At 29.8% G+C, this 17,081-nt stretch overlaps 5 protein-coding genes across 5 annotated transcripts; 3 read left to right on the forward strand and 2 right to left on the reverse strand.

Moving 5' to 3' along the window:
• Positions 1-1,257: 1,257 nt before the first annotated feature.
• Positions 1,258-2,067, forward strand: GO595_000043 (uncharacterized protein; the record flags this gene model as incomplete). Its single annotated transcript, XM_067917411.1, has 1 exon — positions 1,258-2,067. One exon carries the CDS (start codon positions 1,258-1,260, stop codon positions 2,065-2,067), a length of 810 nt encoding a protein of 269 aa, XP_067779498.1.
• A 3,161-nt stretch (positions 2,068-5,228) lies between these two features.
• Positions 5,229-10,505, reverse strand: GO595_000044 (TKL family protein kinase; the record flags this gene model as incomplete). Its single annotated transcript, XM_067917522.1, has 2 exons — positions 5,229-7,794; positions 9,553-10,505. 2 exons carry the CDS (start codon positions 10,503-10,505, stop codon positions 5,229-5,231), a joined length of 3,519 nt encoding a protein of 1,172 aa, XP_067779499.1.
• Positions 10,506-10,781: 276 nt separating this feature from the next.
• GO595_000045 (ribosomal protein L14) lies at positions 10,782-11,174 on the reverse strand (the record flags this gene model as incomplete). Its single annotated transcript, XM_067917633.1, has 1 exon — positions 10,782-11,174. The coding sequence occupies one exon, from the start codon at positions 11,172-11,174 to the stop codon at positions 10,782-10,784; it is 393 nt and encodes a 130-aa protein (XP_067779500.1).
• A 1,828-nt stretch (positions 11,175-13,002) lies between these two features.
• Positions 13,003-13,590, forward strand: GO595_000046 (small GTP-binding protein; the record flags this gene model as incomplete). The annotated part of the gene is made up of 1 exon (XM_067917744.1): positions 13,003-13,590. The coding sequence occupies one exon, from the start codon at positions 13,003-13,005 to the stop codon at positions 13,588-13,590; it is 588 nt and encodes a 195-aa protein (XP_067779501.1).
• Positions 13,591-13,743: 153 nt separating this feature from the next.
• Positions 13,744-16,770, forward strand: GO595_000047 (crm1 c terminal exportin 1-like protein; the record flags this gene model as incomplete). The annotated part of the gene is made up of 1 exon (XM_067917855.1): positions 13,744-16,770. The coding sequence occupies one exon, from the start codon at positions 13,744-13,746 to the stop codon at positions 16,768-16,770; it is 3,027 nt and encodes a 1,008-aa protein (XP_067779502.1).
• Between the last annotated feature and the right edge of the window lie 311 nt (positions 16,771-17,081).

A 17,081-nucleotide genomic window follows, 5' to 3' on the forward strand; every position in this document is an offset into this window, starting at 1 on the left:
AAGTACAATTGTTAGACTTATACAAATTACAAATGAAATGTATATTAAAGGATTACTCTCACGATATAAAAAAATGGGTAAAAATACAAAAAATAGAACAATGCTACAATAATATACCCAATACATTGCAATTGTCAATCCAGAAATTTCTCCAAAAAAATCAAGGTCTGGATGCTCTTTTTTAGCCTTAAGGTACTTGCTCCGAGGAATAAAGAATGAGCAAAAGAAAAGCAAAGTGAAAAAAATAATGAAGAAGGTACTTATACAGATTGCAACCCAAGGAATTTTTTGTGCGCTTTTTTCATTTTTATCATTTTTTTCTGGAGGGTTCTGTGATGGAAGAACTAAATCGTTTAAATGTCTTTCTTGATCATCAAGGGATTCTAAATTCATTTTGAACAGTTTACTTTTAACGATCATAACTTACCGGTTAATTCTTAAGAAGTTTACTATTGAATTTTGAATTCATTTTGAGCTAATGTAATTTGATTTTCCATCATTGTTTTGAAAAATGAAGATAATTGAACAATACGATAATAAATTTGTTTGAGTTTCTTTTGTGGTTCACTAGATGTCAAAGGAATGATTACAATCAACTCCTTTAATATTTGATCATTTCATATGCATTTTCAATTATTTCTTCTATTTCATCAATACGAATTTTACAAAATTCTTCATTTGCAAACGGATCAGTGAAATTGATATTGGGAAACTTCGAAATCGCATATACGTAACTTTTGAAGTTTCTCATCCTACATTCAAACAAAATAAGTCAATTCTGTTTTATTTACATCTTAACGTTCCCAATTGACATTTTGTTCGTTGTTTTTTGGTCAATTTCATTGATGAAACATCTTGTTGTTTGTCTTTTAAAAAATGTTTTTAAAGCAAAAGTGCAATTATTTTTAAATTAACTAATTTACTTAGGAATCAAGAAAAAATTGCTGAAATAATAAATTTTTTTTGATATTAAAGGAGGAAATTTGACTGCAATTTAAAGAATTTAAATAAGCACTTTCATTGAAATTTTTGATTTTAAAAGCTTACTTTAGGATGAAGGGTAGGAGATATGTTTCTTGAAGTCAATTTCTTTCCAAAATTGTTTTTTTTGATTTACAAAAAACGAAATTAATACAATATGTAAAAACAGTTTTTTGAATTAGCTTGACAAAATTTCCTAAACTTTTTCAACACTAATTTGATCGATTATATTCAATTGGTTAAGTGGTCGGAGAAAATTTCTTCATTTTAATAAAAATGTCCTCAAGAAACGATTATGAAAAATTATTCTTACAGCATGGATACTCAAGAGATGAAATATGTTCAATGCCAGAAAAAGTTTTTCAAAGAACATTAGAATCATTTTTGAATGAAGGACAATCTCCTGAAATGAGTTATTACCCAGAAACCCAATACAGATACGTTTCACAAAGGCAAGCTCAAGAAAATCAAAAGAGATATGAAGAATATTTTGCTAATCTCCAAAGTCAACAAGGACAAAACCCAGATTATCCACAAGACTATAACGAAGATGAAGCAATAAGGTTAGCAATGCAACGATCCTTAGAAGAAAATTATGCACATCCAGAACAAGAATGTCCACAATTTACATACAATAACCAACCAAATTATCAAAGTGCAAGAGATATAATTCATGATCAGAACTGTGAGTATAGAGATGCTTGCGACCAAGCATTTCAGACTGAAATGGAAAATAATCACAATAGACATTATGAAGAAAACGAAGCAATAATTCGAGAGGAGGAGCACAACCAACGTGAAGCTGAAGTTATTGGAAGGTATTATGGATTGAAACCAGAGCCAGAATCAGGAATTGCAATTGCCGTTAATTTATTTGGTCAAAGGATTATCAGAAAATTCGATCCAAACGAATTGGCAAAAGACATATATTCATGGGTTGCAGGGCAAACAATTAATGAGGAACAAAAGCTTTATTTTGATATGTTCAATTTGAGATTGCCAAACGGTCAAGTCCTGAATCCTGATATGACGATTGGAGAACAAGGTATAAGGGGACGCACAATGTTACAAATTGAGATGCTTTAGATAGAAGAATAAAAATGTTAATTTATTTATTGTGTCGAATTTGATTCATTTTTTTCTTTTTTTGTACTTGACTTATCTTTACCAGTGCTTGATATGCTCTTATAGTATTGGTGAATAAGTTTTGGACAATTAATGTTTTCAATAGGTTCGAGTGTATCTTCTTCAGGCGGATATCCTTTCCATCTAATTCGAAAATATGTAACGCCATTAATAATTTTATGAGACACAATCTTTTCAACCTCATATACTTCTTCTTCGCTCATCGATGAGCAAATTTGCAAATTTTCTTTTAGTTTCTAAAAATTGCTTCAAAAACATAACCGCCGATTTTATCACAGGTCACTTTTTTTGCGAAAAAGCGACCCAATGTTTTCACACTTTTTGTAAGCCATACAAATATTCTGGTGGCCCAGAAAATTTGAGATCATCACCATTCAAATCGATCTGACAATGATTGTGGTGGTTTGAAAAAAAGCATTAAATGCAAAAGGAATCCATTTTGTTCAACTTTCTGATTTATCACATGCAGTATTATTCCATTGTGAAAGAACTATGTATAATATGTTGGTCAAAAATATAAAAATTCAAATGAAAAAAATTTCATTTGTTCAATCTTTACAGGAAATTCAAGTCATTATGTTTCATTTTTAGTAACAATACGAAGCTCGCCTCAGCCAGTTTTGTTCGATAATGTGTAAGTGAAAGCTCAAAGATCATTTATAAAAAAATGCTCAACTTTTCAATTTTTAAAAATGACAGTTTCATACATATCATTTTGGCATGCATGCCAGTGCATGGAGAAAATTTTCTCCCCTCAAAAGATCAAAAGCAAATTGTATGATTTACGAAAAACTATTGATCAAAATTGTGACGGGAAGTTTCAATTTTTGAGAAGTTTCCATCTCACTACACAAAAAGTTTGCTCCTTTTCGTTTTTGTTCTTCAACGTTTGGGAGTGATTTTTCGTTCTGAGCCCATATTTGCTTACCTAATATTGGAATTTTAAAGGCGTTATTAATCGAACAAAGTTCATACCAAACTTGAATGATGTAAATACCGGATTTTTACATTACGTTGGAGGAAGAACATTTTCCTTAGGCAACTTACAATCAATTAGAGACTTGATCTTCATTAGAAAAATAAATCCAAAAAAATTGATCGAACATTATTAATTTTTTGTTAATAATAGGGTTGTTTTCCGTTCCTTCTTGACTTCATTTTTCTGATTTGAACAGAAACAATTTTGGAGATTTTTTTTGGATTCTTGGAAGAATATAATGTCATCACTTTTCCAATCTGATATTGATTATGATATTTTTGCTTCTTTTGTCGAAGTCTGTTTTTCAATGTTAGTAACTAAATGAAAGTATAAAAAATGTCTTATAAAAACAAACCTTCAATGTAATATAGTTTGCGCCTTGTCTGCCAATATCAATTTTTGTGTTTATTGTAATAATATAAAAAAAATTGAAAAAAATGCAAAAGTATTTTCTTTCCTTTTCAGTAAGATACAATACATTTAGTGTATGAAACGTCTGTGATGTTAACGTTGATAAATATAGATTGTTGCAAGTTGAAATATTATTATTTTTAAAGTTCCTTCATTTATAATCAATCTTGATGTAACACTTATGATTACACTAAGATAATGCATTTTATTTTTCTTTTCCATTCTAATAATGAAGGAAACTTTCTCCGAAAATTATATCATCAACCAGAACTTTGTATGAATTTGGAACGTGGTGCTGTTAAACCCCCAGAAAATTCTCAATGTGAATTCAATTTCACCATACTTTTGAATACTTCGATATTGAATGTATTGAAACAATTGTAAACAATTGCAAGAAAATTATTATTCAAGAATTTTGGAACAATAAAAGTATATATGATAATAATTTTCAATTGTAATATACAAGGAGCTAATGTGTATCTGAAATTTGCTGAAGTATAAGAATGTATCAAGTGTATATTCGGATATAATTATTTTGTTTACAAATAAATTTCTTTCAATTATTTGGTCACTTCACTTACATGAAAACAACACATGCTATTCCGGACCTTTTCTCTCAATTCTGTTCCGATTCAATTGAAATATTTCAATGATTATTGGCAGTTAAAACTTTAGTTTTGAATTGATTATGGCTTTTTCAGTTTTTGCGGTTAATTCTTTCTACGTTGGTTCACCAATTGAAATTTTATAGCATTCCCTTCCATAAATAAATATTGGTAAGAATCTGAATCAGAGTTTGACGAGTTTGAATTAGGTTTTTCCATTTCGTTTCTCGACTCAATTTTATCTGTTCTAATATCTAACACGCGAGCCATTTCTCTCGCGATAGATTGATTTTCTTTTGAAAATAAGTCAACAAGTCGATCAATTCTACTGACAATTTTACATTCGAGCACGTCACCTTTTTTTATACCTTGGTTTCTCAAAGTATCAGAAGGATTTAGAACGCATCCATTATGAAATAGATATACTCTTTCGTTATCGAAACACGAAAATTGTAGCAAATTAGCCAGTTCTGCTGCTGTTGATGAACTATGTGTAACAACAGGGAGAATTGCACCAGGCAGCCACTGAATATTGACCTTCAATTCATCGTCATTCATATGGCTTTCTGGGGAGAGCAATTCTGGAACCAATCATTCAAAAAGTGTTGGGTTTCTGGGAAATTTTTGAAACGGTTTGTTTCAAATTTGATTGGGATAGCCGCCATGAAATCAAAATCCGCTGTTAAATTTGGAGGTTGATTTTACCCTGAAAATCTTCGACAGAATTCAAAATGCAAACAAACTTTTTCTTGAACACTTCTATATCAACTAAAAATATCTTGAAAGAAATAGTTTTTGTCCGAAGAAGAAAAGAACTTTTTTGAATCTTAATAATAAATCATCACAATAAATGTCATTTTTTAATGCAAGTTGTTTCATATTAGATCTGTTTGCATTTAATACAAGAGAAAATCTGGTATTGAAATGTATTTTTCCAATATGCCAAATGTTAACATTTATAATGTTTTTCCTTGGTCTCATGCATGTATCATTTTGTTACAGATTTATTCAGCTTTATAATTTTTAAACATTCTATGTAACATATCCTCTTAATTTAAAACTAATTATTAGAAATAAAAAAATTTTATTAATAAATCGTGGACTGTTCACGCTTTCCTAACATGTGCCAAAAACATATCTGCGACTTTTTTGAACTTGGGGTACCCCGATACCTTTGTAAAGTATTCAACTAAACGTTTATTTCTTTTAAATGCTTGAGCGCATTTCGAGTGGAAGCTCAAAGACACAAAAGCTAACATAGCGAATGTATAATATTCCTTGTTAGATAGTAGTGATATTAGTGTATCATTAAATGATAAAAATTCTGGAGTATAAATACCGCTTCTAGCAATATAATCAATTAGTAACATACATTTATATTTTAACAAACCATTATTTGAAGTGGAACATGTTCCAATTATATCCTTCAAAATTAATGAGTTTGATAAATTATAAACAAAGTCTTCTTCCATGGGGCACCTCAACAAAACCGTTATTACACTCTCTGTGAAAAATGTATCGTTCAGGGCAATAACCGCTTTTAATAACGGAACAAAAAACGGTTCATTTGCCAAAAATTCAATGTTGTTTACGTCCATGAATAGAATTATAAACGTATTCCAACATTCTTTGGGGTACTCCATTGTCAGATTGAAAAGATTTAAGTTGTTGAGAACGAGTTGGCTTGATTCTGGATCTTCTGCAAGCCTAAACAACATAAGCCAAGCGTTCTGGATTTGAGAATCATCTTCAACATCAAATTGGAAAGTACCTAAAAGAGAAGGGACTAATTCATCATTGATCGTGATTTTAGGCAATCTAAGCATAAGTGAAAGTGCAAACTTACAAAAGTTCTTTTGATGCAAGTGAGCAATCAAAATGTCAGAATCAACAACAGATAAATCTGTGACCATATTACAGAGAAGAGCATATGAAACGTATACATTTGATGTACAGTTTGAGCTCAAAAAGTTAATAAGCATATTGTCAATGGTAATGATATTAGATTTTGAAAAATTTTCATTTTTCGCAGAAAGATAAGTCAGTGCATAAATTAAGTCGGCTCCAACGGGTTTATCTTTGAACTTTGGGGTAAGACGAAGTAAGTTTTCAATGAAAGGATTTGATGTTTGAGATTGAATTGACGAATTGATAACATATTTGATAAATGGCATAAACTGTACCGGACGGTCATTGAGAAATGCCTCAATTAGACTTGAATGTGCCTCTTTTATGGAGTCTAATGACTTGAGTATTAATTGTTGGAAGATTTGAAGTGTTTTATCGATGTGTTTTTCATCAAGAGGCAAAGAAAGAATAAAAGATTCGGAACAAAACTTTTCTGCAAAAGATGAATTCCTATTGATCATGTTAATTATTGTCTTGAAGATTTCACTGAGTACAGGTTCGGGTGAGCTGTTTTTGAAGTGGTAAAGGAATGCTTGGATAGCTGTGCTAGAGTCTTTAGGTTGAAGATGATTTTTACATCTATCAATTGCTGATTTGAAATCAAATTTGTTATATTCAATCAACGATTTGTAAAACTCTTCGTCAAAAGATTTATCTGTTTTGCTAGTTTCTGATGAAGTAGGTTGCAAGCATGCAGAGAAATTTGAACTTGTAAAGTTCCCTTCACTATAAGTTCCTCTAGATGAAACAGAGTTAAATGAAGAATGACTTTTCGAATGATAAAATTGTGGTTCAACAAGAACAATATTCGAAGGGTCAAGTTTTGGTTTGGAATTTTTAACGATCGCCTTTCTGGCAGATTTGATAAACCTTTGAATTGTCTTTACGTTTGATTTATGGAATAAGGACTTATAGTTACTAATAAGATATTGAACAACTTCATCTGCTGTATAACGCTTTTCAGGTTCAGGATCCCAACATTTAGTAATGAGCTCTTGGAGAACAGGTGATGTTTTTTTAAATTCTGGTCGCTCGTTGTTTTTACATACTCTGTTATAATAATCATTAATAGTTTTGCAGTTTGTGAATGGTTTTTTACGTTCACAAACTTCGTATAATAAAAGAGCATACGAAAATATATCTGCTTTGAAATCATATTCATTACTTACTAAGACTTCTGGCGCCATAAAATGAATAGTGCCAACACTTTCTGTCATAGGAGCCTGATCAATTTCCCCTTGAAAACGTGCATAACCTAAATCGCATATCATTGGATAAAGCTTGCTATTTAATAAAATATTTGAGGGTTTCAAATCTCTATGAATTATGCTTTTTGAGTGAAGATATTGTATACCCATTGCAATTCCTATGGTAATAATTGATAAATTTGTTGAGCTTAAACGAATGTTTGAATCCTTTTTCATTATTGCCTGATGGAGTGATCCATTTGGAATGAATTCGGATATGATCGAATAAGGTTGCTTGTTTGTGAATCCGACAAATGGAACAAGAAATGGACAATCACAAGAAGCCATTGTTTGTATTTCTAACAAAAAATAACGAAGTGAGTTGGGGTTCATATCTAAAATGTTAAGTTCTTTAATAGCAACTTTTTTGTTTGTTTTTTTATTTATTGCTGAATAAACTCTCCCAAATGTTCCTCCGCCAATTTGTGTTTTATTTTTAAAATCATTCTCTTGATACAAAAATGGCTGAAGAACCTCTGTAAGTTTTTGGATTGCAACTTCGTTTTCCATTTTTCCCCTAATTTATCGCACTTTACAAAAACTTGGAAAATGAACCAGACTCACAAAAATTGTGAAGTCCGATAGAATAAATAAAAATTTATGTTGTGTTATGGTTTTTTTATTAAGAGTTCGTATTTCATAAAATAATTAATATTATTTATTCATTTCTCAGATACTTGTATCAAAGGGTCTGTAAGCTTTGAAGTTCATGCTTAGCAAAAAATATTTGACTTTATTTTAAAGTATGTAATACATTCATTTGTTTGTAATTAAACAACAATTTAAAAGGCATTTCATTGTATCCCAAAACACGCTTAACAACACAGCAAAAACCAATACACATATTTAACTTCATACCCACGTCCACAGTTTTAATTTTTTTTTTTTTTTCATTTTGCCCAAAAACGAAAGCACGAAAAAAAAGTACATTATGTACATCATGAGTTTGAAGAAAAAAAAAATGATTTTATATAAAATACATTCTTAAAAGTTTGTTTTTTAAAAAGTTGAAACAATTGTTTCATATAAAAATTATATCATCAATACGAATGAATTATATCATATCAACAGAAGAAAAAAAAATATATGTATTAACAATCATAAAGAATACATAATAATGAGTTTAAAAAAATTTTTTTTCTGTGTAAAACTAAATTTATCAACTTCTTCAAAACATTAATATATATTTATAATATATTTATACATAATAAATTATATTTTAAAAGACATTTTCGAAACAATTTTTAATGTTTCTTAATAAATCAAACAAAAATCAAACAAAATCACGAAATCTATATTTACATACAAAATAATTTGTTATTTTCTATTTGTTTCATCATTATTTCTATTTAGCCAAACCTCCTTCAGCTTTCTGAGCCTTCTATTTCTGGGCGAACTATTATCGAACATTGTTTTGTGCGTGTTTCTGTTCATGCGAGCTTGCATATTTTTAATGTTTTTACTTTTATTATTTACATTTTTATTTTCAGTTTTTTCAACAACTTCAATTTTCTCATTTTTAATTTCTTTTTCTTTTACATTTTCATTTTCGATTTCTTTGTTTTCTTTCGTTTCTTCGTTTTCATTTATTACAATCGGCTTATTAAACTTCTCAAGATATTCGTCGATGTCATCCTTCAAAGGAATCGATTTCGATTCAGCTTGAAAATTTTTATTCATTTTTTGTTTTTTCGCTTTCGGCTTATCAGGAAGTTCATCAAGGAAATCATCCGATAGCTCAAAGCTATTTGTTTCTGTTTGGTTCATCCAAGAGACGTCGATTTCTTGCATGAGCGGGAAATCGAATTTTCGTTCGATTTTCGGTTTTTCTTTCGTTTGTTCTTTCTCTGGAAAATATTCGTGAATTCGGTCACGTGTTCGTTCAAGAATCGATTTTTTATTTATTACTTTTTGTTGCATTTTTTGCGTTTTCATTGTTTTCCATAAGTTAAAATATTTCGACAATTTTTTGTGTTGAATTTGTTTTCTCTTTTTTAATAATGTAAAATGAAATGAAAAAAGGAGAAATATTGTAATCTTCATAGCACACGAAATATTTTTCTTCTTCTTTTCTTGAAGAATTGGCTTTAATTTAGGACTTAAATTTTTGATTAAATTCGATTGAAATGTTTTCGAATAATGATATTTAGGCTCTTTCTCAAAAATTTTATTCTCACTTAAAAGAGTAATTTTTAATTTTTGTTGTTGCTGTTGTTGACTATTTTCATTTAATGTCTTTTGACGAAGTTCATAAAATTCGTTTATTTTGGAGGACGTTAAGATTGGCGGTTTCGGTTTTGATCGTTCTTTTTTGATTTGTTTTTGTTTTATTTCAACTTTTGGCGTTTCTTGTTGTTTTATTTGATTAAGAATTTCAGCTGTACTTGGCTGATGAGAATTTTTAACCTCGTTGACCATTTGAATTTCTCTACGATGTTTTTCAACTTCTTTTTCAATGTCATCGAAAAATTGTTTTTGTTTTTCTTGCATCGATTTCTTTTGAAGCTCAATTTCAGCAGCTGCAGCTTCTTCTCTCTTTTTTCGTTCTTGAAGGAATTTGGATTTCATTCGTTCTGTTTCTTCTTGTTCTTTGAGAATCGTATTTATTGGGTTTCGTTTTTTTGTGTATCGATTAAGAAAATTCGATGCTTTATGTTCATGTTGTTCTTCTTTAATAGGCTGAATATCTTTTGGAACTTCAGTTATTTGTGGTGGTACTTCCTTTGGCTTTGGTGGAGTTTCGATTATATTATTATCTGTTTGACTAGTTTCAATTTCTTTGGCAATTTCATCTGACCGTGTAATGTCTTTTACAAAGTCTGTAATATTTTCTGCTTTTTGTGTAGTTTCGAAAATATCTTTTACTATTGTGCTCATTCGAACAGCTTGTTTATGTTCGAAGGAATTTTCGTCTATTTGTTTCTTAACTTCTTCAGGAGGTAATTCAATTGGCTCTGATAATTCTACTTTTAGATCGTTTTTAATAAAATCTGATGTTTCTTTAATTAAAGTTTTTAATTTATCATGTATTTTTGTTTGTATTTCTTCTTCTGAGATGGTTGGCGTTAATAATCTTTGGAAAAGTTGTTTTTCTTCTTCTGTTTTCTCTTCAATTGGTTTTGGCTTTGCATCAAGAAAAGACCAATCATCAAGATTCTCATTTGGGTCAATTCCGAATAGTTCATAGTCTTCGTCTAAATTGATTGAGAATCGTGCATGAATTGACATGCAAATTTCCAAAAATTTCGAAACGTTAAGACGATATGAATTTTGTGAGCAGTTTGTCACTTTTTTCTTTTTTTTTTTAAAATCTTATAAGAAACATAATGCTATTTGCTAATAATATAATTCGCTCTTATATTAAAAGAGAAATTAATCAATGTTTAAAATGTATTTTGGTTAATTTGTGAATTTATTTACTTTCGAATGTTATTCGTTTTCATTTTAGGACATAAAATTAGGATCTAAAAAAGGAAATATTGATTACCATTTAATTTGATTTACTTAATTTTTAGCAAGTTGTTCTTTGACGAGTTGTGCGCGCTTAGCAGCAAGTTTTGCATGTTTGAAACGTTGGAAATCGTTCATCTGAGATTTAGCAGCAGCAGCCTTAAGGTTCTTTCCCCATTTTGTTTCTTCGAATTTGGCAACAGCATCTGCATCCTTAACAGCAGCTGCAACTGCTTCCTTATTAGCAGCACGTTCGATTTTGACAACAATGTCTGTAAGTTTGAGGCGTTTGATTGGGATCATTTGACGTGGTTCGTTGCATCCAATAACATCGATCATAACGCGCTTGTCATCGACAATATCAACAATGACAGCAAGTTTATCAGCAAGAGGACCATATGAAACGAGAGCAACGCGTCCAAATTCGACAAATTGTGTGTAAGGCATTCGGAAAAAAGGTCAGCCAAAACCGTTATCGAAATTGACAATGTTTGTTCTGGTTCGAAAAATTTGGGGCAGCTCAAGTCCGTTACGAATATAAACGTATTCTCATAAGAAGCAAATGAGTCAAGAAGAATCAGAAAATAAAGACTTACTTGAAAATGCAATTAATATTTCAAATCAATGTCATGAAGAACATCCAAGGAAGTATTATTTTGGAGAAGGAGAACCAGAATTTGTTAAACAATGTAAAGAAGTTTTACGTATTTTAAAATCCACAATCCCAATATCAGAGCTTTATATTTCTGAAGATTCTATCATTGACTACCCGATATTTAAAAAAATACATAAACATATATCACAAATACAACATATATATCAAGGAGAACAAGATAAATTAATTAATATTTTTATAGAACATTTATTTCCAAAAAATCCATTACCCTTACGTCATAAAGTTTTAATATCATCATCACTTTTTAGTGCACGAGTTTATATCCATGAATCTTCACTTCAACCAACACCACATCATGCATACATCGATGGTTATTACAATTTGGTTATTCGTCTCAATGACAATTTACTTCGTATTCCACTTCTCATTGAAGGTGAAGATGATCAATTAATTCCACCAACAATTCCAAATTCTATCCGATTTGTTAGTGACATTGATAAAACTGATTCTGTACAAAAAGAAATGAATAAATATCTTTGCGAAATTGCTCCTGAACGTGGCCGAAGTGAACAATTACATTTATTCATCTCAATTTTAAACCGTAACAATTCGCTAAGTGATTTTCTTCCATCTTTAATGAGCTCTATAGCGTCACCAGATCTAACATTTGCCATTGCTATAACCACACTTGCATCAGAACCAAATAATATATTAATAGTCACAAATGTATTTAATATTCTTTCTTCATTAAATTTACTTGATCATTATTTCAGATGTTTAATTACATATGTAATCGACATTGGAATTAAAACAAAACATGTTCAATGTCCAGAATCAATTTCATTACAAAATATTTTCATTTCTTTTTCTATACAATGGATTCGTTCATTATGTGAAAAGTTTAAAACAAAACAAAATATTTCTTTAGAAGAAATAATTTTTGTGATTTGTAATGATATTAATAATAAAAAAGATATACAAAATGAATCTCTTTACATGTTAAAAGCTGCTTTATCTATCGCAGCTTACGCAGATGAAAGTGGTTTTGCTGCAATTGCTTTTTTACTCGAAATTATAATTTGGCCTTTCGTGAAAGGTTTACATATCGAAGAAGAATTCGTACAAACGAAAATTGATCTTTCGCAACAAAAAGAAAATGTTATAAAAATTAGAAATATTTTGAAAAAGACAATTTTAAATGTGTTAAATATGAAAATTTCAATTGTCTTTTACCCCGAAAAAATCGAAGATCAAGTAATAGAAATACATAACTTTATCACACAAAAAATAAATTTGTTCATCAAATTGGTTATATATTTAAATAGCAGAAAGTTACAAGACTCGCCTTTGTTTCATATGATGAAGTTTTCATATACAATTTGCAATGAATTGGATGATGATGATTAATTTGTATATAAAACAATAACTAATATATGTTAATAAAAATTTAAATTGTATTCCATGTTTTTTTTTTAATAATAATCCAAATGAAATTATGCATCATTCAGGAATTCTTCTAATTAAAATCTTATTACAGACTTTTCGAAAAGAGATAAAAACAGTTCGGTTTTGTAACTTTTTGATATAGAGCCGCCAAAACCGCATAATGCAATCAAAAAGAAAAAATGACCGTTACTATTGCACCCATCCCAACAAAAGATGAGACCAAACATTAAATTAGTTTTTATTGGCGATTCTTCAGTTGGAAAATCAAGTTTAGTTGTCAAGTATTGTACAAAGGCATTTCCGTTTGAAATTCAACCAACAGTAAATGCTGCATATCAAACAAAAATCTTTCAATTACCTGACAAAACAGAAATAGAACTTAGAATTTGGGACACGGCAGGTCAGGAAGCTTACCATTCATTAGCTCCAATTTATTTTCAGAATTCTTCAATTGCTTTTGTTGTTTTTGACATTACTTCTCATTCTTCTTTTAAAAATGTTGAAAATTGGATTAAACTCGTACGAGAATACGGAAACAAGAATATGGTAGTTGTTATTGTTGCAAACAAAGCAGATCTTGAAAATGATCGTCAAGTTCAACCAAAGGAATATAACGATTTAGCAGACAAATGTGGTACTCTTGTACAAGAAACAAGTGCACTCACAGGAATTGGAATTGAAGAAATGTTTGATCTTGCAGTAAACAAACTAATTGAATCAGATGAATCTCTTCAATATCAGTTATACGTCTCAAAGAATCAAATCGGGCAACAACAAGTAGCGAAATCTGGATGTTGCTAATGCGTTTTTAGCGAAGTTATTCTTATGTAAAAATTGAATTATTTTCAGAAACTGTGTTTGAAAAACCGATTCCAAGGTTCGAAATATTTATGTGTAATTTTTTTTTGTTTTTTTTTGGTGAGCGACCAATGGCTTAGATTTCTGTTATAAAAAATGCAAAATCTTGGGGTCGAAGGCACTCCATTTGATGTTAATGCTTTTGATCAAGTTTGCCTTGGACTTCGTAATCAATCTAGTTCCGTTTCTGTAGATCAAGCAAACGAAATTTTAACAAATTTCCTAAAACGAAATGATGCATGGCAATTTATCCCACAAATTGCTGACGCACCAACATCCCCATATGCTAAATTTTTTGCAATGAAATTATTCAAAGATTTAGTTGAAACCAAATGGGATCTTATTGATCCACAGATTAGAGAAAGTTTGAAAAATTATTTAATTTCTCATGTTTGCCAATGGGCTAATATACCTGATTTTGATGTTGCTGTTTTAAATGAAGGTGATATTGCGTTAACAATAATCATTCTTAGAGAATGGCCACAAGAATGGAGCTCAGTTATTGATGATCTCCTTTCATCAGCAGCTGGTTCTAGGGGGATATGTCATAATAATTTAAAAATAATCACATTTTTATCACAACAAGTTATGGATTTTGGATATGAAGAACTTACATCCACACGAATTTCTCAAGTTTCGTCAGCTCTTTCTAAGATTTCACCACAGATATATGAACTAATTGAATCAGTTCTTAATAATTATTTCAATACTGATGATGTTGAAATCGTTAATACAGCACTTGTTGCACTTAAATCCATTATTAAGTGGCTTAATCCATATTTTATTTTTGAAACACCATTACCAGTAGCATTATGTAATTCATTTTTACCACTTTCCAAATATCAAAATTCAGTTTTATCTATTTTTGGTGAAATTGCTTCGTTAACTAATGTCCCAGAACAATATCATTCCATATATCCGCAAATATTTCATTCAGTCATTGATTCATTACAAGCAATTCTTAATCCATCAATATCATTACCTGAATTCACAGTTGCAAATCAAGACTTTGTTAAGACATTAATATTTACATTATCATCATTCTTAATAAATTATACTTCTATCATTGAGTTAGCACAAGAATTCGAACCATTAGGTATCGCACTTACATGGACCATCGAATTCATGAAGATCATTGAAATTGATAGTTTCCGTACACTATGTGAAGTTTGGGGTTCAATTGCACGAAACTTTTATCTTAAACAATCTGCGAATTTGTTTGAGTTTTATAATCAATTCTTCCCTATAGTTCGTCGTATAATGATAACACGAATGGAACGACCAAACGAAATCATTATATATGAAGATGAAACAGGAAATGTCGTAAAAGAAGAAACACGTAACACATTAACACTTGCATTATATTCAACAATGCGTGAAGCTTTAATCTTCTTAACAAACATTGATCCTAATGATACTGTCAAAGCGATTTTAGATAAAATTCCACAGTTACAAGAACAATGGTCTGTTGCTACATTAAACTCAATGTGTTGGAGTGCAGGTGCTATTAGTGGCACATTACCCGAAGCAGAAGAAAAGGTTTTTCTTATCAAAATTATTCAACAACTTTTAAACATTACGCAAAACATTACATTTGATGAAAAAGCGATCATTGCGTCATGTTTAATGTTTATTTGTACACAATATCCCAAATTTTTAAGTCAAAATTGGGATTTCCTTAAGATTATCATTGAGAAATTATTTGAGTTTATGCATAATAGTTTTAATGGTATTATGATTATGGCTGTTGATTCATTTTATAAAATTGCTCAACGATGTCGTAAAGCTTTAGTCATTACACATCCGAATGATCCAGTTTTATTTGTAGATAGTATCTTACAAAGACTTGATGAAATAATATGTGATCTATCAATGGATTTAATTATTACAATGTTCGATGCTATTTCTACTATAATTGCAGGTACTTCAGATGAAGGAGTTAAATGTTTACAAACTAAATATTTAATGGATAAATTAAATAATCAATGGCAACAACAAATGCAAAACTTTAATTTCCAAAATATCGATTGTTTACGATCAGTATTATTTATACTTAAATGTAATATGGCCGTCGTTAAAAATGTTGGGCAATCATTTCATATGCAAATTGTACAAATATTTGATCAATTTATGCAATTATATTATAAATCATGTGAGTTTTGTGGTGCAATGCTTAATGAGTTCCAAGAAATTGCACCATCATATGAAATATTTCGAGTTGCACGTGAAATTAAATCATCGATTTTACAAATCTTTATAATGTTTATCAAGAAAACTATTAATCTTCAAATGATACAAAATAATATATTACCACAAATACAAATGGTTTCGACTGAATTTGCAAACTCTAATCATTTATCACGTGTAGCAGAAGTACTCGATATAAACTCAATGATTGCCAAGAAGATCAAACAAGATTATTCACCAAATGTCCCACATATGATAGAGTTAGTGTTATATCCAGCAATCCAAATGATAAATAGTGAATATGAAAATTATTTCGATTTTAGAAAAAGTATTGTCGAGTTCGTATATCAAATTATGAAAAATTGTTCTGCAATATTCTTCCAATTACCTAAAGAACAAATACAAACTATACAAGGCTTAATAGAATGGGGTTGTCAACATCCTAATCATGAGATTTGTATAATGAACTTCGAATTAATGTTAAAGTTTTTGAACTTAATCGAGTTAAAGGCAAGCGCATCTTTTAAGAATTTTTATTTCTCAAACTTCTTCGATCAAATGTTTGTGAAAATGTTCGATTTAATGACTGATACTATTCATAAGTTCGCGTTCACGCAACAAGTGAATTTGTTTAGGAAAATGTTCTTGTTGCAAATAGATCAAAATCAACCCGAGAGATTGGCTGCATTAATTGCAGAAGTGTTCCAAAACAGAGAATTCCAATTCTTTTGTTTAGTGTTTAATAGACTAAAAGAACAAGCAAAAAATGCAGACGAATTTAGAGCAACAATGAGAGATTTGTTGATCGAAATCAGGCAATACTCAAAGGAAGACCCGGACTTATATAAGGAAGAAAGATTAAGAAGAAGAAAACAGATAGAAGAACAAAATTCCAGAGTTCCAGGACTAGCAGAACAAGATGAAAATGGATTTTAGTATATAAAAATTCATCGATTTTTTTATTTTATTTCATTATAAATCAAATGACATTTTAGTTAAATTAAGACATTTTGCTTTAAAAGATCGAATTTGTCAATGAAATATAATTGATTATACATTATTTTTTTCTATGATTTACGCTGAGCTAAGGAAGTTATACATTGAAAAGCGTTCTGAATTGAAAAAAATATTTGATAAGTTTATGGTGTATAAAATGATGAATTTTATGATAGCATTCAAAATTCAATGTATTCAACGGTTACTAATAGTCCTGTCTTAAAATTATTTCGAAATTGAACGCTAACGGT

The sequence above is a fragment of the Histomonas meleagridis genome (assembly GCF_020186115.1).
Source record: "Histomonas meleagridis strain 2922-C6/04-10x chromosome Unknown contig_1, whole genome shotgun sequence".
NCBI lineage: Eukaryota > Parabasalia > Tritrichomonadida > Dientamoebidae > Histomonas > Histomonas meleagridis.